The sequence below is a fragment of the Hypomesus transpacificus genome, chromosome 4 (assembly GCF_021917145.1).
Source record: "Hypomesus transpacificus isolate Combined female chromosome 4, fHypTra1, whole genome shotgun sequence".
Classification (NCBI taxonomy): Eukaryota; Metazoa; Chordata; class Actinopteri; order Osmeriformes; family Osmeridae; genus Hypomesus; species Hypomesus transpacificus.
In genome coordinates, this window is record NC_061063.1 from 2,799,292 (window position 1) to 2,821,385 (window position 22,094).

General features: G+C 45.6%; 2 protein-coding genes across 2 annotated transcripts in view; both read left to right on the top strand.

Moving 5' to 3' along the window:
* The window catches only part of pag1 (phosphoprotein membrane anchor with glycosphingolipid microdomains 1), a 35,885-nt gene extending 22,076 nt beyond the window's left edge, over nucleotides 1-13,809 (top strand). The window contains exons 2-9 of the mRNA XM_047018798.1: nucleotides 1,467-1,498; nucleotides 3,333-3,525; nucleotides 4,018-4,075; nucleotides 5,618-5,714; nucleotides 5,958-6,145; nucleotides 6,572-6,991; nucleotides 9,819-9,875; nucleotides 10,589-13,809. Of these exons, the coding sequence (XP_046874754.1) occupies nucleotides 3,359-3,525; nucleotides 4,018-4,075; nucleotides 5,618-5,714; nucleotides 5,958-6,145; nucleotides 6,572-6,991; nucleotides 9,819-9,875; nucleotides 10,589-10,918 (1,317 nt within the window). The 5' untranslated portion in view covers nucleotides 1,467-1,498; nucleotides 3,333-3,358 and the 3' untranslated portion in view covers nucleotides 10,919-13,809. The remainder of the gene's footprint in view (nucleotides 1-1,466; nucleotides 1,499-3,332; nucleotides 3,526-4,017; nucleotides 4,076-5,617; nucleotides 5,715-5,957; nucleotides 6,146-6,571; nucleotides 6,992-9,818; nucleotides 9,876-10,588) is intronic.
* A 795-nt stretch (nucleotides 13,810-14,604) lies between these two features.
* LOC124467125 (zinc finger protein 704-like) overlaps nucleotides 14,605-22,094 on the top strand; it is an 8,494-nt gene continuing 1,004 nt past the window's right edge. The window contains exons 1-2 of the mRNA XM_047019268.1: nucleotides 14,605-15,486; nucleotides 18,717-22,094. The exon at nucleotides 18,717-22,094 is cut by the window's right edge and continues 1,004 nt beyond it. Coding sequence (XP_046875224.1) covers nucleotides 15,229-15,486; nucleotides 18,717-18,941 — 483 coding nt within the window. The 5' untranslated portion in view covers nucleotides 14,605-15,228 and the 3' untranslated portion in view covers nucleotides 18,942-22,094. The remainder of the gene's footprint in view (nucleotides 15,487-18,716) is intronic.

Sequence of the window (22,094 nt, forward strand, 5' to 3'; positions counted from 1 at the left end):
GGAGGAGGAGAGTAGGAGGGGATGAGGAGAGGAGGAGGAGAGGAGGAAGAGAGGAGGAGGAGAGGAGGAGGAGGAGAGGAGGAGAGGAGGAGAGGAGGAGGAGGAGAGGAGGAAGAGAGGAGGAGGAGAGGAGGAGGAGAGAAGGAGGAGAGAAGGAGGAGGAGAGGAGGAGAGGAGGAGGAGGAGAGGAGGAAGAGAGGAGGAGAAAGAGAGGAGGAGGAGGAAAGGAGGAAGAGAGGAAGAGGAGAGCAGGAGGATGAGAGGAGGATGTGCTTCAGTTCTTGGCTGGCTCGCTGTTCTCTATGGGCTCACGTACCATTTTAATGTCTTCTACTACTTTTCCATAGTGCAGAGGATATTTGATTGTTCTTGGGTGATATGGTTACACAAACACATACACACACAAATGATGTACACAGACAGACATCGAACAGCCATGCACAGACACGCAAACACACATGCCCTTGATCTTTTCGATCATGCTGTTCAAGGGCGTTTGATAGAAGTCATTTCTCAGTCTGGTTCAAGCTCGCTTCATCCACTCCATCCTGTCCACCTGTGAAGCGGTGGTCAGGGAGCCATGACTTCAACATTAGGAGCAGGATTCGTTTTTTTCTCTAACAGAAATAGACACTGGGGTTGAGGGTTGGGGGGGGGGGGGGGGGGGACGACACTTGCTGGTTGCCATGGCAATACGCCGTTGATGCCAGTTTGTAATTATGTGGCGCGTTTCTCTCTCTCTCCCTCTCCGTTTCACACAAACACGTCCACATATGCGAGCACGTACTCGCATTCTAGCGAAAATACAACGTGACAGGCTCCTGCTCTTGCTGTTTGGCCGTCTAGCTCTACCGTTGGGTGGTCTGGAGCGGGGTGGGGGGGGTAGAGAGGGTGGGGCTGGTTAACAGGCTGGCAACAGGCTAGTAACAGGCTGGTTACAAATACCTGGGTCTCACGTTTGACGCTCGACTGTGTTAGATCACTGCACATTCGAGAACAGCTGTGTGGTTTTGCTGAGAGCGGGGTTTTTTCGAGCTTAAGCTAGTGATGTCATCGGGCCTCCATCACGTCAGGCTAGTCACTGAACGGGATTTCCCCGAACCTCCCCTTCCTTTACCTGTCGAATGGTAGCAAGCCAGACGAGGTCAGGGCAGATCGTGTCTCTCGGACGACGTCACCGGGCTGTGATATCATCTAGTTATCACTGTTCCCGCTGTTACCGTCTGCGATGCTGCGAGACAGGTCTGACCAAATTCCAGGTGTTCCAGAGGGCGTGCCTGTCCTCCCCCCCCCCCCCCCCACAGGTCTGAGTCATGTGATCTTAGACGTGAAAAGGAGGAGACTAGGAAACACAACATGGAATTTGGAATGCAATTGTGCCCCCCCCCCCTCCTCCCCATGTTCCCTGTGCTGCTTCAGGATGCTCATCTGTCTAAGTCCTTCTCTGTTCTGCTTATCCCCCACAGGCAGGGTCGACCTGAGATCCAGAGGTGCCAAGGTAAGATCCCGTTTGCTGTTCGCCCCGGGGGCTTGAGGGGAATGTTTCAGGAACATTCCAGGTGCCTCAAATTGGGACATTGGACAATGGATGTAGGAACATTCCCTTGCTGTGGCGTTTTTTGTTGTTGTTGCTGTCTGGACGATGCTTCGTCGAGTTTTCAGTCTCTATCATTCCTTTGGTGTCAGAGACCCAAGAAATCACGCGAAATGCGTTTGAAATTGTATTCTCTATGCTACACGGTCGGTTAGCATTGTTGTGCTTATTCTTCGACACAATACTGCTTTTTTCAGCATGAAGTTTGCACTCCCAAGCTCCCACGCTCGACTACTTAATTTGCATCGGAGCAAGCCGGCATAATAGTCTTTTCATGCAAGCACACACACACACTCAGACACACACACACACACACACACAGGTCTTGTTTGTCAGTGGGATAACAGTCCTAGAAATTATTGACCCTCTCTTTCCTAGTTCTGTGTTTCTGTGTCGACTGATTGGGAAAGGAAGGTCACATATACTGAAAAGAGAGATGTCTTGTTTCTTTCCTCTTGCTTTCTCTCTCTCTCTCTCTCTCTCTCTCTCTCTCTCTCTCTCTCTCTCTCTCTCTCTCTCTCTCTCTCTCTCTCACACACATACACACATTCAAACTCACTCAAGCACTGCACACCGCAGAGCCTCTGAGGCCAGTCCGCAGACAAACGGACGCACACACGTGCCCAGGCCAAACTGCCCTTCCATCTTCCAGTTCAGGAAGGGGACCTGCATGGGAGATGCGCAGGAACTTGTCTTGCCACGCAGACTGCACCAGAGTTGTTGTTTTCAATGGATAACTGCAGTGTGTTTCTGCACTACTCTGCCCCCTGGTGGCAAGTTGGCAGAAACAAGCCATGTGTAGGACATACTGTATGCAAAGAAAATGAATTATCATCCTGGGCGGACTGTCTTTAGATAACCATTGGCCATAAGCACTTTATCAAACTTTCGACTGACTCTTTATTAACTGTTGCTTGTCAGTTGTTGTGTGACCCAATGTCAGGCCATGTCATTGATTCTGATAGGCTTGCTGTGGGAAACGCTTTTATTATCAGCACCACAGGTATCCATAGATGACTTTAATGGGATTAGCTCTAAGGATATTTGGGTTTAGGATTACAGAGGGCTGCAAGACAATGCAATGTCTTCATGCAATGTCAGGCACTGATAAATTAGGGATTCAAACACACGACGCTATCCTAATCCATTTGGAGAGTGATTTGAATTGCCAACGTGCTCTGTAGTGTAGTGTTCTGGATGAATGCTTTTGACAAAGTGCGTGGCGTTAATAGTGTTATTATGGGTTCTGAAGGGTCTTTGTGACTCCATTAGCCTTCATTGCACTCTGGTTCCAAAGGTTTGTCACTAATTAAGAGATCGTATTTGTATACAGGGATGATGATGTTATCTATACCGGAGGCCTAGCATAGTAAAGGGATTATGCATCGGCATACACATAAAGTTGATAGACAAAAATCAAATTCCAAACAAGAAGTTACCCACACTAGTATATCATGTATCAGTATATCATGTGAGAAAGGAGCGTCTTGTCTAAAGAAAGATGACCGTTTCTTGTAATATGTAGAAAAGGGACTGGTGAACATATGTTCTTTGTGCCTGAGAAAGAATTAACCAAGTATCCATAGTTTGTCTTGAGTTTGCTTCTAATGAGCTCAATTCCATTTCGTGTTGCTGTACCTGACATTGACCTGAGATGTCTTCTGTGCTTCCGCAAATTCCTTACAATACAGTTCTGTACTACTGTGTGTGTGTGTGTGTGTGTATTCTCTCCCCCCAGGCGTGTGTCCTAGTGTGTGATGCATCATGGCTCCGGTACTGAGTGCCTTGTGGGGGCCGGAGGGGGCGGGCTCTGGGGTCGCCAGGGCGACGTCGCTCGGCAGCGAGCAGCTGGTCCTGGTGGGAACCCTGGCGGTCATCTCTGCCTTCGTGCTGCTCTCTGTGCTGCTGCTGCTGTGTGCTGGCTGCCAAGGGTGAGCGCTGGGACACACACACACACTCACTCACACACACACACACACACTCACACACACACACACACTCACACACACACACACACACACACTCTCACACTCACACACTCACACACACTCACACACACACACACACACACTCTCACACTCACACTCACACTCACACACACTCACACACTCACACAAACACTCACACACACACACACACAAACACTCACACACACACTCACACAACTCGAATAACAACAATTTTAAGGAAACTCACTGGCAGATTACCATGACGACTGAACACATACACACACACACACACACACACTCGCTCAAGCACTCGGAACTCCATACTGCATTTGGCAACGCTACAACAGTGAAACACCTATCTATGAAGAGAAGTACCAAGGCACATAGTTGCCTAACCTCACCCCAGGCTATCTTTTAAATCTCAGTTTCTGTCGTCCTTCCTCTTTCGTCCTCCTTCTCCTTTCTTGTCCTCAGGCAGAAGAAAGCGAGTCCTCACCCAACAAATGGTGACCACGAGAACTTGATGAACGGAGTAAGTTGGAACCATGTCCTTGTAGAAAAACTCTTACCTTCCTTCTTGGAACAGATGTTTTAACTAACTAAACTCTCTGGGTGGATAAGGCCTATAAAAGGCCCTGAGTTATCTATTGAATATTATATATTGAAGAAAATGCGTTACGCAATAGGCCGCACACCTTCATTCAGCTTAAAGAATGCCTGGGACCCAGGAAGGTGTATGTGGTGCCAGTGTTTGATCTTTCCAGTGTTTTGGTAATGGAAGCCGAGAGGAAGGGTCAGGGTTTTCCGTTGATGAGAGGAAAGGCTGATAGCGTGCACCAGCCGTCAAGAACAGTTAGCATACAGCAGAGGAAGAGATGAGGAGACTTTTCCCGGGGTTAAAGGTGAACACCACGACAAAGTGGTGGTGGTGTTAACTCGAGCTCTTCAGGCATACTCAGCTTACTGACAAGTCAGCTGACGGAGAACGTTTTGGTGTTCTTTTGTTTAGCGTTAGGAATAGCGGTTCACTAATGGCGTGCATATTAGCTTGTTTTGTGGACACCAGCTGGGTTGTGATTCAGTCTCTCCGTGTGTGTGCGTGGGTGTGTGTCTTTGTGTGCGTGCGTGCGTGCGTGCGCGCTTGTCAGTCAAGAGGCTGCCGCATCAGCATCTATAATGACCACCGGGAGAGAGAGGTCCACATACACAACCTGTCTCACGCACGTACACAAACACATGGGTTGAGCTCAGTGGAAGAGCATTTGACAAACAAGAACACGAAACGAGAAGTGGCAAGCTTAAGATCCCCTTTTCCACATTAGAGAAGAGTGCACGCGAAAAAGAACGCACGCACATGTATTATGCCGTTTGATGATGATAAGGTAAGTACGGGTGTGTATTTGTCTAGCATTGTTGAATTACCAACATAAATGAAATGTGGAATATGATAATACAACGAATAAGACTGGAGGATGCAAGACTATGACCATGCCTGTAAGAGCCAGGTCAATTTCAACATTCACGATAAAAGAAAAACACAATATATAAACGCTCGAGAGAAGATTGCCTGACAGATAAAGGGACGTTCTTCAATCCTCGGGCCGTCACGGTTAATCGATAGCGCCAAGGGCACGGCAATCGGTTTACATCTGATGGAGAACCAGGGCGGGGGGTATTGGGGGGGGAACACAAAGAGGAGGGGCGGGCTGACGCGGGGACGTGTGTCATGCAGTGACAGGTTCAACGGGGCTCTTGTCTCATTTGGATGGGCTGAGTGGTGCTTCCCCCGGTGACCCTGTGCCGTCAGGATCTCCATCATCCCCCCCCCCCGCAGCGGGCGTTATTGCAGTGGCCACTAGGTGGTGATGTGGAGCTGTTGCTCGGCATGCGCCTCGCTCTGTGGTTGTCAATCTCTCTGTACTTGTTTTTGCTACCGTTTCACTCGCTTTCCCTCTCTTTGTCTTTCACTGTCTCTCTCTCTCTATGAAGTACAAAATAATAGTAAAGGGATACCAGAGTGTGGAGAGACCAGCCTCACCCCAGTATGTTGATTCCGTTTGTTATTCTTTCTCAGATGTCTGAGAAAGAAGCAGTGAGCCAGTCTGTCGAAAGCCCGGGGACTGACCTGGTGGTCAGTAGCTCTCATAACGGCCCTCTCACCAGCGGTACAGGTAACGTCAAGATACTCGTGTTGATTTCCAGGGCCGATGAGCCTCTATTGTGAAACGCTCTTGATGGAAGATATCTGCTTTGATATGAATGTCATCTGTCACCGTCGTCAGTGAGATAGCCCCAAAACGCAATTCACCGTGTCTTCCTTCACCCTCGCCACATGCTTGCATACAAACACACACTCACGCACATTCACATGCATACACACACACACACATTCGATCTCCCTCTCTGCCCTCCAGTGCTGACAGACACCCAGGACACGAGCCCCCACCCATCTGAGGAGATGCTCTCCAGCCAATCAGAGCTCAGGTCATCCAAGTGCCCGCAGGACCGTGAGCTACCCAGCATCCCCCCCAACAGTGCCCTGGAGGGCATGATTGGGGGGTCAGGCGACGACCCTCCTGCCACAGGGGAGGGTACCTATGAGGTGAGGGGGCGGACGGCTGGTTCATTGGCAGATTTTCTTGATGAGAAGAGAAAAAAATACGAAAAGCGCCAATACTGTACTTATTTCAGTATTTTTAAATGTGTCATTTCTGCTTAGAATGTGGAGTACTACATTGAATGATTTAAACTCAAATCTTCACTTGAAATGCCACCCACTGAAATGCCACCCACCAATCATTTGACAGCTGACTTGTTGGTGGCACAGCTGGCTTGAAAGTATGAAAGGACGTTTTGGTCCAGCGCAAATGTTTGTTAAACACAGAGACGCACGTTATCAAATGCAAGACCTAAGCATGACTTCACCGTTCGTGGTGAGAATGAGCAAAGCTAGAGTAAACAAGTCAACATGTGACGGTGTGTGAAGCCACACAGTGAGCGCGTCGTCGGTGCCTCCACTTCTCCCCAGGTGGTGAAAGAAGCCTCCAGGGACGTGAGCGTGGAGGACTCCCTCTACGAGACGGTCAAAGAGCTGAAGGACCACCCTCCCCCGCCGTTCCTCAACGGTACGCCCCACCACCACCACCCCCCGGCCTCCGCCCTCCTCCTCAACGGCCTCAGCCCCGGCACCCCCGAGAGGGGCCCGCTGTGCGCCGGCGTGGAGTACGCCTCGGTGGACCTCAACAAGAAGAGCCGCTACAGCGCCGACCTGGAGGCCCGGAGGTCAGCCTCACTGGCCTCCTCTGGGGCGGGGCCGCCGTCCTCACCGGGGGAGGAGCCTGAGGAGGAGGAGAGACCGCCTCCCGTGCCGGATAAGGTGCTGGACGAGAACGACAACCAGACGGGGGTGTCGGCGCCCAGAGAGGGGCTGCCGCTGCACAACGGAGAGGTGAGCCCGCGCGTGTCTGTCGTGTGCGTCGTGTGCGTGGTGTTTTTATGTATTGGCGTTCACTCTTGTTCACTTTTGTGGGCGCACTTGCACCCTCTGTGTTCGCGTGTGTACGGACCGCCGCGCTCATGTTCCCTCACATCGACAAAAGACTTGAGACAATGCTGACGAGACGATGCAAAGCCATCCTCCAAAATGGAATCGAATCAATTCCTGTCTGTATTAGCTAGTGATCCGTCTGACTTCCAATCCCCCGCGCTGGCATCAGCCAAAGTTAGCTGGAGGAGGCAGAGAACAATGGAGAGAAACACTTTTCCTGCTCAATTACGACACGTCGTTAAGCCGCCCCGCTCTTCCTCACAGGGAAGAGAGAGAGAGAGAGAGAGAGAGAGAGAGAGAGAGAGGAAAAGATTATTAAAGCTGCAGAGAGGAAAACAAAAGAGCGAGAGAGTAAGCAGTGGGTGTGAAGAGAGAGAGAGGGGGGGGGGGGGGGGGGAGTGAGCAGCGGCATACAAATGAAGCCATCTGTGGAGGAGCGAGGGAGCGAGGGAGACGGCTCTCATGTATGGTGGCGTAGAGTTAGCGGAGCAATAACCCCCCTCCCAGCATGGGACCTTCCTCATGCAGGCACTCATCAGAGCACACACACACACAAAGTACACTCTCTTCCTGTCCTCTACACACAGACGCCACGAGCACAAAACACTGCACCCTCTCTGCCACACACACACACACATCAGAACATCACTCATCCGCACGGGAGGGAGCTATTTCATCTGATCTCCTTTGGGTCTCCCCTAGCAGGAACGTTCTCGTCTTCCTCCGTCTTTGTGTCAGCCAATTAGATGATCGGGATTAGAATATCTTCTTTGGGTGGCAGGCCATGCAGGACAGTCCTGGTTGACCTCCAATAGGAAGCCACAAGAAACCACTGGGCCAACCACCTCCCTGGAGTGCCTGTCTGCACACACACACAGGGTTCCCAACCCCGAATCCACTGGGTCAGAATGTCTAGTCAGCATTCAAATTTGCCCTTTGCCTTGTCTTCCAGCCCCCGAATGATATACATACACACCAATATGTACACACACGCACACCCTGGGGTAAAACATGCATGTTCCTTGTGGTTGTATGTCTGTGGTTGGTGATTTGTCTTGTCAGACGCGTGTGTCTCTTTGTGTGTATACATGTACGTGTGTGTGTGTGTGTGTGTGTGTGGGAAGGGTTTCTGTGGTGAGTCCTCATGCCTGCTGAGAGCCAGCTGCCCACTATCACTGTGACAGCGTTATGATGGATGGCATGTGACACAGACACACACACACACACACACACACAGAGTCTGCATGTTTAGGTCTGAGGGGGATTCCCACGGTAGCCCCGCAGTTGTTCGAAACACACATCTCTCTCTTTGTTCTCCACCTGTTTTCTCTCCTGTACTGTTTCACAGTTATTGAATCTCTCCAAACCAGACGTCTCTGGGATCAGAGATGATTCGACTGAGAATTGCCCGCAGATGCACAAGTGTTTCATGTGTGCTGAACAACAAGGAGACCTGAACAAGCCAAGGGCTAGTTTGATGCACCCCGGGCCAGTGTGTTAGACAAACTGTGATTTTCACCTTGTCAAACTGTCGATTCGTACGTCGCCAAAGGGAACGAGTGTCGTTATTTTCGGAGGACGTTGAAGTTTGCGTGTGGAAAGCTGCCTGCTTGACTTGTAATCTCGCACCACACACCATCTGAGTGACTGACATCACTTGGGGCATTATTGGGGGCTTTGAATTCGAGTTGATGAACAAATATTGTCGGAGACACGATGAGGCGCTCCGGAGAGGGGGTCACGGGTGCTCTCTGTGTATCCACGCACGTCATCCGAGGAAATCTAATTAATTGCTTTGCTAATTAAAGGGAAAAATAAATGCCCATCTGCTGGGTTAGACAACACGTTTGTCTATAAGTATCCCTGTTAACGTGAGCTCTTAGATGGTGACATGGAGACATTAGAGGATGTTTGTAAAGGATGTTTTTTCCTGCTGGTTTTGAGAGTATGAAAGAAAAGATAATTGTGTTTTGGTTTCCTGACATTTGGTCATAAAGCATAAACTGTTATTTACATTTAATCAAAAGTAATTTATAGACAACATGCTGGGGGCTCTATTCTGCTGGAGAAAAATGAGGAAATTGGAGATGTCTAAGGTGATGGATGGAATAAATATTTACATTCTGAATTGCATTTTGATTATTTCCATGGAGAGATAACATCACATTATTATTAGTAGTAGTATCATATATATGTAGCTTATCATGTATACTTAAACATACTTTTTTTAAGAAATAAGATTATTTTGGAGACAAATTTGCAGTATGTGGTCCTTGAGGGAACATACAAGGTTACCCTTAACATTCTACTAATCAACCAATGATATGAGTGGTCTTTAAAATACACATTTTATGCTTACAGAGAAACTGACCCATCCAATAAAAAACAAAAACAAAGATATACGTCATATAAATCATCGTCATATAAATTAATGACGTCTGCTTATTTGGTGCCTGGCGTGTTGCTAAGTGCTGTCATAGCTGCACATTTGCACATTTGTAGATTGATGTCTTTCCCGATCTATCACAAGAGAGGAACTTCACACAAACTGCCACTGGCTGTTGACATTCAATCAGTTACTTGACATTTGAAATGAATGAACTGTTAGAAATGATGTTGGCTAAGATGTAAAGCTGTCACCTAGTATTGTGTTATATTTGTTTACACAGAGAATCATCTTATGTTACTTTTTAAAGTGTATTTTATTTGTATTATTTTTTTCCCCCAGATGCACTCGCCCATGTCCCCTTCAACTGATCTTGACAGACTAACTATGGAGAAGGAGGTATGTTGTCATGTTTTACGTTGACCTCACACTAAATAAAACCCAGTTCAGGTATTTTTTTTTTCTTCTAATAATACCAGCATGATTTTAAGTTGTTTTTATGCAGTTAAAACTTTTTAGGTAGGCCTACTTTATTAATCCCAGATTCCAAACGGGAAATTGCGGCATAAATCGTTCCGTCCTGTGACTCATGTCGTCCCTAACAGTTGTTAGAATCTTAGCACGGAAAGCACAGTACCACACTGCTTCAAGTCTGTGGAAGGTCATTTAGAATTTTGATAATTCATTAAAATAAAAAGTAAAAGACTGAATAACTTCCAAACCATCTGCTGCACTGTATCCTATATTACCCAGGGCTAATCCTTTGATGTCACAACAGTCTGAGTTACTGAATTAGTTGTAGTCTGCAAAAATGGTTCTAGTCGTAATACTAAATATTTAAAGGATGTATGACTTGAAATACTCATTTTTGCCAGTGGTGGCATATTTGCAAGGGCTTGTGATTGATTGTAACGATGTGTAGCCTACAAATAGCACTTAATCCAAAAGTGACTGTGGTGTGGAATACAACATAGACAGTATTCTTAGTTGTACGTGCTGGATTTACGCTGTGAAAGGGTTTCTCGTAGGATTTTAACCCATGAGTTCCTAGCTCTGCACTTCCTTTACCGAACCACATTGGTGACTTGAAATCACTTCCTCTGTCTTTCCAGCTGTACTCATCAGTGGACAAACCGTATGGTGTAGAGGAGCCGGAAAATGACTACAGCAGTATTGGTGAGCTCAAAGTCATGGCCTCGGCCTCCTCCTCCAGTCACCTCTACGCCACCGTCCAAGACGTCTACCCCCAAGACGGAGCCCAGGCCCCCAGGGCACCGCCCACCCCCAACAGGTCGGACCCCGCGTACGAGACCATCCGCATCCCTAAGACCGGGGATGGCGAGGAATGCAGTGGAGGTGCCATACTGGAGCAGACGGCGGTGGAGCATGACTATGAGAGTGTGGCGGAGCTGGGTTTGAACAGGGAGACTTCTCGTCTCTGACTTCCCTCTGTTTTCTACTCTCTTTTGCTTTCTTTCATTGGTGGCGCACCAAAAACAAACCCAGTTTTGAAGTTGCATTACAGCCAGAATTGAGTTCTGCTGACTCTGGTACTTCCAGCTCTCTACCCAGAAGCCCTTGCTGCACCCAGTACCCATAATCCACTGGGAGACTGATTAAAGAAACAGAAGGCTCAAAGACACAACATGACTTTCTATTATCAACTGTTGAGCTTACCCAGAGCAGTAGAGGTTTGATCACAGATGTCCACATTTGACTCTTAATTCTCCAATCTACCGATATTTTCTGTTGTGTTTTGTGTGTTAGTGTGTGGTTCTCTAAGTAATATCTTAATTACAGAACGTTGTCAAGGCTGTTTGCAATAGAGGCTTATATCCTCTTTAATATCAAAACAAGACATGCTATGCCATGGTGCACATCAGCTCACCAAATTGTTTAGTTACAGTTTCGAAAAAGGTGTACAACTGGCTAGGAAGGCATTACATTTTTTGCAGTCCCTTGGACTACTAAAGGAGCATTGCTACAGAAGGCAATTGTAGTTTTGGCTGCCTATTTTCTTTGTCAGTGCCTTTGACTGGCAGGCAACCACAAAGTGCCATCATTTAGTTTTTTTGGCCACTTGAGTTTTTCACTTCTAATCTTTTATATCAGTTGATCTGTTGCAAACTGTGTTTTATTCGGATGGAATTATTTTGGTGGAAGAGTTTGTTGGCTCTACCATTTTAATGGTTTTTCATTAGGAAACTGATTCATGCCCAAATTTGATTTTGGGCATGACTGAGGGCATGCCTTTTGTTACACCCAATCACATCTCTTCCTACTGCAACAGAGCCAAACAAGTCAATCAAAGAAGGATAAGCAGGTAACAGGAGTCAATGTATGTGTTTCACAAGATACTGTATTATCTTGGGAAACACCTAAACATTGTGCGAAAAGATACAAGATAAACATATCTGTCATACGTGTACCATTGCACTTAAAGCAGCTTAACATGACATTTTAAATGGTCCGTTTTTATGTTTTGCTAAAAAAAAGTTTTTGTATTTATTTGATAGTTGTTTGCTTTGACTTTAAGAGTTGTAAAGAAATTTGTTTTTGAGTTAAACCTTCTGGGAGATTTTTGGACATCAACAGTGCATTGTAAACGTGAGAAGGGATGTAGAGAGGAAGGATAAAGGTACGCATTATCTTCATTTTAATGGACGTCTGTGGTCTGACCATATGATCATACAATGTGATTCTTCCTTTGTGTTGTTCAACGGATTGGCAGTTCTTTACAATGTTTCCCATCCAATGTGTTCAAAAATGATTGTATTCTGTGTTAAAAATGCAACAAAAACCTGTGTCAGTTGTGCAGCTTCAAAAAGATTGATGACATTATAAATTCATCTTTATGCAGTGTTTGTTTGTATTTTTAGTTTTTGTTTTGTTTTTCCCGACCCCACTTTTAGATACATATACAGCCTATGTGACAGTAGGCATCCTCAAGGAATTTAAAGCACAATTGTTTTAAGTAATGTTAAGGTACTGCAACTGCACTGTGCTTGGCAACAATATTACCCTACCAATCCCCATTGTACACCGGCAAGTGCGTTTAGTTCATAATTAGCACTTGAAAATGAAAGCACATTAGTAGCTTGTGCAGACGACATGCCAAACAAGGCTTATATGTAGTTAAGAGTAATATTCTAACGAGTTGTAACATGGTTATGTATGGATTTGTATGAGCTTTTGCTTGTTTGTACAGTACAGTGTCCTGAATGGTATGGTAAAGTATTTTTGTAGTATGCTTGTGTTTGATAATGCTCAATAATGTTCAAAATGTACTTGTTTTAGGAAGGAAAAGTATTGTATGATACATATCTATCAAAACATGCTTTTAGTTTCAATTTGTACACAGTTACATTGCATTGGGTCAATGTGTCATGTAAAAACCTGTTATGACTAAAATGGTACATTGTCTTGGTACAGGCCTTTTACAATTTAAAGGTTGGTACTTTATTTAAAGAAAATTCATGTATGAATATTGTCCTTTGGTGTTTATTTTCGTAAGTGGGTAGACTGTAATTGAAAGAACTATTTAGCATTGTCTGCCCTTGAGAGAGAAAAAATCTAAAACAATATTAGCATTTCACAAGCCCTCTATTATCTGAATATTGCACATATAACTGTATGCAGAGTGAGTTCATATATCATTAGACATGCATGAGTTTGTTGGAGGTACACACAGAGCAAATCTGGTTGACAGATATTACATTCATAAATGATATTTAACGATATGAGATCTCATTAAATTTGCCAGGTATTGACAAAATAGCATTTAGGATGCCATGTATTAAAGGTGTCTTCGAAAAGGTGTGTGGTTGTGTAGAGCCGGCATAGAAGATTATACATGCACTCTATAGACAGTAATAATCTTGGTGATTAATATCTCCCTGTGCCCTGAATCTAATTATGTACAACCATCACTTATACATAATGGTGTTCATGGAAATGCCATAAAAGGCCTTTAACAAACGATCTGTCAAACAGAAACACTTTAGTGCCAAATCTTACAATTAATGGTGTCACGTTCACTCTAATGTGCACACACACACACTCGTACTCTTTGGTGCACACACACACACACACACACACACCAGTGCAAGGACCAAGTAGGGAAATGGTCCATCATCGCTGCCTCATTCGACCCACTCCAATAATGAGAACATTCCTCTACAAACAGTGTGGAAGTCCTTTTTATTGTCTTTGATCATAGGGTATTGCTTTCTTTGGCAGTTATGTGCACATCTGTCAAACAATTATGTCTGCCTGTATGCATGTAAATATTTTAAGAGCATAAATGGAGAATATTAAAAGATATATAACAAGAGTGCACGTGTGATTTTCTATGGGAATTATGCCTGGAAACGTGTTGCCTAGACATTTAGTATGTACATTTGACATGCCCAATGGCTATTTTTCATTTATTCATGAACAGTGTAGTTTTCAGGCCTAGTTTAACTATGGAGTATTTCTACAGCTTCTTACTGTAAGGAATATAGAATTGTAATGGATCTGTAATGAATGAAACTTTTTGATTATTCAAATATAGTTGTTAGACATACACAGGCTCTCCTTTTCTGTTGATAAGAATCTAAACAAATCTAAAAGAAGAAAAATGTGACATTAGTATTGAAATTATAAATATAATCTCAACACATATTATGATTAGTAGCATATAGTCTCTAGTAGCCTAGCAAATCCGTTAGATACAAATGAGTGGTGATGTCCCTTTCACAGAATGACACATAATTATGTAACCAAATAGGTGAACAAAAGATGGACAATAGGATGACCAATCAAACATGATTTCTCCTACTTGGGTAAATAACAAAAAAAACACTGTGACCTGTTGCCGACCCCCAACAACTCATGGTCAGGTTCTTTTATTTCATTATTTTTCATCCTTTCAGACCCCTCCCTCTTGGTTCCTGTTCTCTATCCTTGCGTCATTGTTTTGAATCGAGTTCCTTCCCGGCTTGCGTTACTTTTCTGTTGGAGGGAAACTGACACAGAAAAAAAGAACGAAAGCTAGTGGAGGCGTGTGCTCTGTCGACCAATGGGATACTCGCGTCGGCCGCTAGACCGCACATGTTTACAGGCAGCATTCCGCCGGTAGAGGCACTGGCTCATGGGAGCTGCATATGGACTGGATTTCGAAGTCTATGGATTCGGAGTCGCCACACTCGACAGTGTCAGTAAATGTCGCCGTATCATAGGCAATGTTAGTGGGGTATTTTTCCCAATCAATGACTATTAACCGTGTTGTTTGTTTTGTGTGGAGTATTACAGTTTTAGGCCGTTGTTTGCTTATTTTGAGGAATAGTGTACAAATGTCATTGTCGGTCCGAGAATTTAAGCCGCTCCGTGATTTCCTTTCATTTCGCGAGCTCGCGGGGAACATTGAGGAAAACAAACAGGTCGAAGGAAGAAAGATCGGTAGCCGGTTGGATGAAGCGGTTGTTTAGCGAAAAATGAATCGTTACTAGTGTATCTTTGTTATCTAGTTGTATTTCCATACATTTTTGTTTTCGAATACCGTGTAGGCTATACCGAGGTGTTGTTGGTTGTGTCGTTATCTGAGTATGTTGTCGCTTTCTAACATTTGGCAAGGGCTGCTGGAGCGCATAGTCTATCCTCTGCGGCTTCGTGTTTTTCTCGTCCTTATTTAGCTATCAATTCAAATTTGACGTGCATCGTTACAAATTGACGTGTTGACGCTTCAAACTCCGTGTAACGGTTTATCGCTATGCATACTAGGCGTTTGGTGAAACGTTCTATCCTCGGAAGCCGCGTTTATGCGCCGAGTCCGACGGATGACGGGACGCCGCTGACAGGAGTGGTCCAGGCTGTCAAGCAAGAAAACAGAGGCATCTTGACCGGACCCCGGCGAAGTGTCTACACGGTGCTTCTGCAAGACGGAAGCCTGAAAGAATTTTCAGAGGACGAGATTGCCGTGGGGTTCAACCAAACGACTGCAAAAGGACCCCTAAAGTCTAGCTTAAAGGTGTGTGTGCGTGGATGAGTGAGCGGCGCGAAAGAGCGGTCTGTTTTTGTTGTGCGGTGTTTTGCAGCGTTTAACCGCTTCGTGCACAGAGCCATCGAGCTGGTTACTGTGCGCCGCTGCTGTTGATGAAACGGTTGACAATTTAGACAGTGACAATGACAATGTCATTACGAAAGATGCAGCTAGTGATGATTTGGTTGCATGCCAAATGTCAAAAATGGGACTGAGGATGTTTTTGCAATAAATATGGGACAAAGGGATAGCGTCTGAATCATCCTGATACGGGCCTGCGCAATGTTTATCTGACCTAGTGGGTGTGTTGCCGATGCAAACAAACACTCGCTGCAGCATTTTGGACTGTGTGTTGATATAATGAGCAGGTCCAGTATTTGTACACAGCATGGGCTTGTGAATGTGATAGTGATTGTTAACATATCCACCTTATCGGCAATATGCTGTAATCAGCCCAAATGTAAAAAATATTGCTGATACTTTTATTGCTAATGAGACCGTTCTTTGCATAGATCAGCCCCTCGTTAATTCCCCCCCTCATCCTTTATGTATACAAATTCTGATATAATGGCATGTTAGTTGATACTCATGCCTCGTTCCCAGACATATTCTAATATGAATTACCTAATTGTCTCCATTTCAAAGTTGCAGCTTGTCACATGGCTTCAGAAAAAGAAGAGAGAGAGAGAGAGAGAGAGAGAGCAGTCCAGCCTTGATGAAAACATAGCTCTCTGGGGATGGAGGGGGGTGCATGTGACCAACTGGTTGAATAACAGTGGTCCTCACCGCCTTATTTCGGATGCGCCACAGTAGTCGGCGGCTGCTACAATAACCCTTCATGTCCTCTCCGAACGGCACATTAAGAGCTGTCACCGTATCGCCTGTGTTATTGTGCCAACATGGATTTCATGCGTGGGCTGATGGGTCCGGGGAGGTTCCAAAACATTGTCCCATGATCACCGAGCAGTTTGAGTTACATCACCGAATCCTCAACTGCCTTTTTTGAAAACCCCGGCTTCGGCACCGGGGGACACGTACTCGAGGGATGAAAGGCGAATTATTTCGCAGGCAAAATATCCCACCGTGTCTCGACGTGAAGTGCGGAGTGGCAAGTGAGGAGACAAAGGGGAAGCGGTGGAGTAGAGTTCTAAGGAGCGATGCAAGCTCGTCACAGACGGCTGCTGTATGTCATAACAGGGTCTACCAGGCAACGATGCACGACCAGCTTGTTCAATAGCTGTATTGCTCTTATTGGCACAACAACAGCAGCTTAGCTCTTACAAAAGATGCACTCTGACTGTGAAAGACATGTCTGCTGGATGCCAGTCTGGCTCGCTCCCTTTTTAAAGTTACAAGACAAGATGTAGTGAGTGAGGAAGTGTGTGTGTGCGTGTGTGTCCACGCTTATGTGTGTGTCTGCTTGCGTATCTGGGTGTGTGCATGTCCGTTGGCTTGTGTGTGTGTGTGTGTGTATGAGCCAAGGATGGGACATTTAAAGAGGGGATAGCAGATACGCCACCAGCTGCCGTGCAGTCGTCGTAACAAAGCGCAACTCTCTGATAGCGGGGCAGGCTTTAAGAATCTGGTACCCTGGAACCCTGCCCAGAATGCCAAATGAGTGGATGGGGTGGGGTGAGGCCACTTGTTGACTTGTAGTTGTGAGAGAGGGAGGAGGTGGCAGTAGGGAGGGGCTCTGCCGATGACACGACCTCCGGTGTTGTTATTGTTCTTTTTGAGGCGGCCATCGGACTACAAAACAAGGCTGTTGGGAGTTGAAGTGAGCTGTTTAGCCTACAGCAGCAGGACTGGCAGGACTACAACGGATGGTCAAACTAATATATTAGCGTGTTGTTGATAGCGGGTGCTGCCAAGTTTAGATTTGTGCCCCCTTGTTGGTGGAGTGGTCATATGGGGTTGATTGTCTGGCTTTGTGTGTGTGTGTGTGCGCGCACCAAATGCATTCAACAGCATCGTCGAGGCACGCCATTCATTACTAGAGGCATGGCTCAGGACACAAAGTAAATGATTCTTTTGGTCACAGCCTGGAATCGTAATATTTGCCCAGGCTTTCTGATGTTGTCATGTGAAAGGAGTAATTAATATGTACGTCTCTTACGACACACAACAATAACTGTAATCACCCATACCTTTCAGAATGGGTGGAATGGGTGAAGGAATCGATGTTCTTCTGTGCTCGCACGGTCTGACATTTGAATCAACAGCCTGAGAATCATCTGCCTGTGGATTTGGATTCAGATATGGTTCTACGGTCAGTGGGAGACTGAAATGACCTTCCATCCAAACGTGAGAGAAATCCCTATGACGCTGGAGAGTGTATGCATGTGTATACATGATGTGTGTGTGTGTGTGTGTGTGGAAGAGAGAGTCAAGAAAATAATTCAACCAAGTTATTGTCTCCAACCCACATGGAAGACTTGTTCCAGTCCAGTTGTTGAGTGGGATATTGTTATTGTTATGACAGACAGAACGTACATTTCACAACCAATTTTTCACAATTTTCAATATCCTGGCGATGTAAAAACCCATCATTCATGCCGTTGTGGGAAGAGTGAACAGAGATTGGTTTTGGTCAAATAACTGGCCACATAGAAGTCCATCCTCCTTTGGTCAGATATTCATCTCTATGACTGGAGTGTTTTCTTTCTTTTTAACCCCCTGAGATGTTTAACCTTCTGTTTTAAGCTGGTTTTATGGATGACATTCCGTCTTGTCGTAAACATGATGAGAAAATTGGAGTCTGTACTTGCGTGCCAGCGTGTGCGGATGTGTTTGTGTCTTTTTGAGTGTGTGTGTGTGTGTGTGTGTGTGTGTGTGTGCGTGTGTGTGTGTGTGTGTGCTTTATTGACGGGGTGTTGCATTTTCTTCGGTCTCAAGCAAAGCTAATCATGTTCAAGCTCTCTGAGATAATGATCTAGATCACAAACGACGCCGCTCGCCTCGTTCTCTGTTGCTCGGTCGGCGCTGGCCCTCCAATGGGTCCGCCTGGCATGGCGCTGGCCTTTCTGCCGCGCCAGTCACGAGACTGAGGGATGTGTTTGGTTACACACAGCACAGACGGGGTTAGGTCTTTTCAGGCTTCCTTGTCTGGGTGTTCAGGATGTCACAGGAGTGTGTGTGCGCGCGCGGGGCGTACATAGACTGTATGCCACTAACCGACGCAAACCCTTTTCTGCTTCGCCCCCCTCCTCCACCCACAGCACACTTCCAGTAACGGGGCTCCACAGACTCAGGTCCCGGACGTCCAGAGGGCAGACGTATGCTCCCTGAGCCCCGAGGCGGCAGAGGAGCTGCGGGTGGAGAACGGCAGGCGCCCGGGCCGCCCCATGGAGCCTCCGGATAGAGAGCACCCTCGCTCCGTGTCCCTGCTGGAGCAGAAACGCAAAGTGGTGTCTTGCAGCATCGATGTGCCCCATGCCAGGTAAGACGAGCGTGCCACTAGGGCTTCCAGCCGTAACAGGATGTGATCAAGAAATCCTGGCTTGGGTTTTTAATGAAGTCATATGGGATGCAGCTTTGCGAAACTGGGTCAACATATGGGTATTTTATATGATGTGAGGAGCCAATCTTTTTGCTTGATCTGATATTAAAATCTATAGGCCGTCAAATATCGCACATGGCTTAAAGTATACAATTGCACGTAACATGTCGATGCAGTGACTGTGTTAGTGTAATACCGCGCTAAATTCCATATGGCTGCATTCCTATATCCGAGTTGCATCTGATTGCAAACCGTAGAGATGATCAAACGCATTGACTCACATTAAGTCTAGCGATTTATCTTCATCACATTTATATTGCCTCGGAGTGGTGCACCAATTTCGAAAGTGCTAACCTGGCACCGATCTCTGCCTGGGTCGTAAGATCAAAGTGCGTTCCAATACACAAAACGCCGATCCCTAAACATAAGCTTTATCGGCTAGCTAATGTTTTTTTTTATCGCCTGCCCAACCTTTCGATAGGATGACATCCAGCCATCTGAGGTGAGTAGTATGTGTGCAGCAAAACACGACATGCATATTTGATTGATATGCCTGAGGTTAACTCACTATCTTGATGGTATCACGCATTATAGCCGCAGTCGCCAAGTAAACACATCAAATGTTACTGCGGTGTGGTTTACAACAGGTCCAGCATGTTTTTCTCTCTCAGGTACATTCAAAAACGTACGCCCCTATGGTTGTCTGCCTTAGGTCAGCACAAATGGCTCTCTCAGGCCCCAGCTCGACAGTAATTAAATGTGAATACGTGGCAGCAAAGTGCTATCTGATAAAGGAAGGACACACTTTCACCGTTAAATGGGAAAGCACTAATCCATTGTGAAGTGTCTTCAGTTATCGAGCCGCACTGGACATCAATTCTTCTTAGCCGGGATGGGGACTCGATCGGAAAATACCAACTTGATCACGATATTTGGCAGTTATCTTTCGATTTGATATTTCTATGTTGATTCATTATTGATTCGACTTAATTTCCCACGTCTCATCTCTCACATCTCTCATGAGAACAAATTTATTGCATTGCCAAGAAAGATGTTTCATTTAGTAATAAGCCCCTTGCATTTCACTGCGGATATCATTTACATTTAATTATGATTCCGGAATGGTCTATCGACTATCTGAACAGCTGTGCACGAGTTAAGCTTGTTACTTTTCACTCAAGGACGACTTGCTATTAATCCTCCAAATCCTGCATATCCCTTCGATGATATCATTTGTTCAGCATTATATTATCTTCTCCAAATGGTGAGTGGACACTGCTGTATGGCTTTATGTTGAGACTGACCCAAGGCACCATCTTCTCAGAACCTTCTGTTGGCCCTTAAACAGACTTGTGTGAGATCATGGTGTTACCCTCCACTCAGGGTTGAATCTATTCACTAATACAAAGGCTTTCAGAACTGCTGTAGCATGTTAGCTCAAAAAGGTTGTATGATCATGTGAAGTATAGTATTCTACGAGTTTCTGTGCCCCTCTAACCCATGTTCATTCCTGTTCTAATTGTCTCCCTTTTCCTAAGCAGTTGACTCAGATTTTGACAGGTATCAAGATTAAACAGACTGCATATGAAGGGACAGGGAGCCGGAAACATGTTTTTTGTACTGTGAGGATGTCCTTGAACATTCAAAGAATGTCCTGAAAAGGGAGAAAGCGCTGTTTGTGCTTCCTCCATTGTCGTTCCAGATTTAACTGCACCCAACTTTTAAAGGCAGTGTCAGTAATGTTTTTGTGTGTGGATATCATGTCAAAGATAGAGCCAAGAAGTTAGATGTGAATGGTTTTCCTCCTCTGAAGTTTAAAGAAAGGAGACGTTGTCATTACTGCCCATGCAAATATAGTGTTTTTTTTGGACACGTTTAGACCTAATCTCAGTTAACTTCATTTTCTTTTCTTCTGTTTGCTCACCGAAAACAAACCAGAACATTCTCCAATGGTTGGAGTTTTCCATCCTCTTACTGCCATGATGATGAGCATGACAGCACAGCTATCAGTGGGAGATGTTCTCTGCATATCTTGACAAGCGTTTTTCATTTGTCATTCCAACTGGTTGGGTTGTTCCATCATGTCTGACAAGCAAAATCAGGAACACCTTGTCGAAAACATACTTTTTAAACATTTGCCTCACATCCAGGCTAATAAATGAACTAGGGTCATTCTTACAATACAAGTGCCAAAAACTGGTTCGCGTTCCCATTCTAGTGTTCTGGCATAGGCTCAGTGGTGACCTCTATATCTAGGCCGGTATTGCCTTGAGATTAAAATCCATTACGCCATCCTGTCACACACCTGTGACCAATTTCAGTGCTGTTGCTTGGGGGGGTACCAACTACAGAGTAAAGTTGATTTGTAATGGACATTGGAGTGAAAGAGAGGGTGAAAGAAACAAATGATAAAGAACGGATAACGGGAGGAAGGGTGGCGTACGAGAGAGACGGCGAGTGGCAAAAGAGAGAACGGAGGCTGTTTCAGAAGGAGGAAGGGGGAAAAGGAAAACGGAAAGAGTCAAAAGTGCTGGAGGATTTAGGAATCAGCTCCTTGGAGGTCTCTGACCTTGAGGTTCCTATTTGAACCTTCAAAGTTCCCTGGTACTCCGGTGATTTAGCAGAAAGCCCTGGGTCGTTTCAGAGGCCCGCAGTAATCCAGACAAGATGGGGGTTTCCACCTCAGCAGGAACTTGTTCCACAGACTCCTTTCAATTAGGGGACAAAATCAAGGAAAACACACGCCATGTCCAGACCCCAATGGGAGTGTGTAGATAGCATTTCAGCCTCTTGTCAGCTATTCTGTAGCTCATTATGACATCAAACAGCTTTATCTGTTTACAGCACAAGCACAAGAGCATTCTGTTGAATCTCGCTCCAAAATCAATACACCCTACATTATATGATGACTGACCAATTTTTTCCCCCCGAAACTAAGGGCAATTCCCTGAGAAAAGTTAATAAAATGTATACATAGATATATTAGTAGGCCTACTCTGTCAGCATATGGGACTGCTCGCGGAGGATTTAAGGTACAATTTGTTTATTTCACAACCACTTATAGCTTGCTCAGTCGCTCTCCCAAGAGTGGCCCATG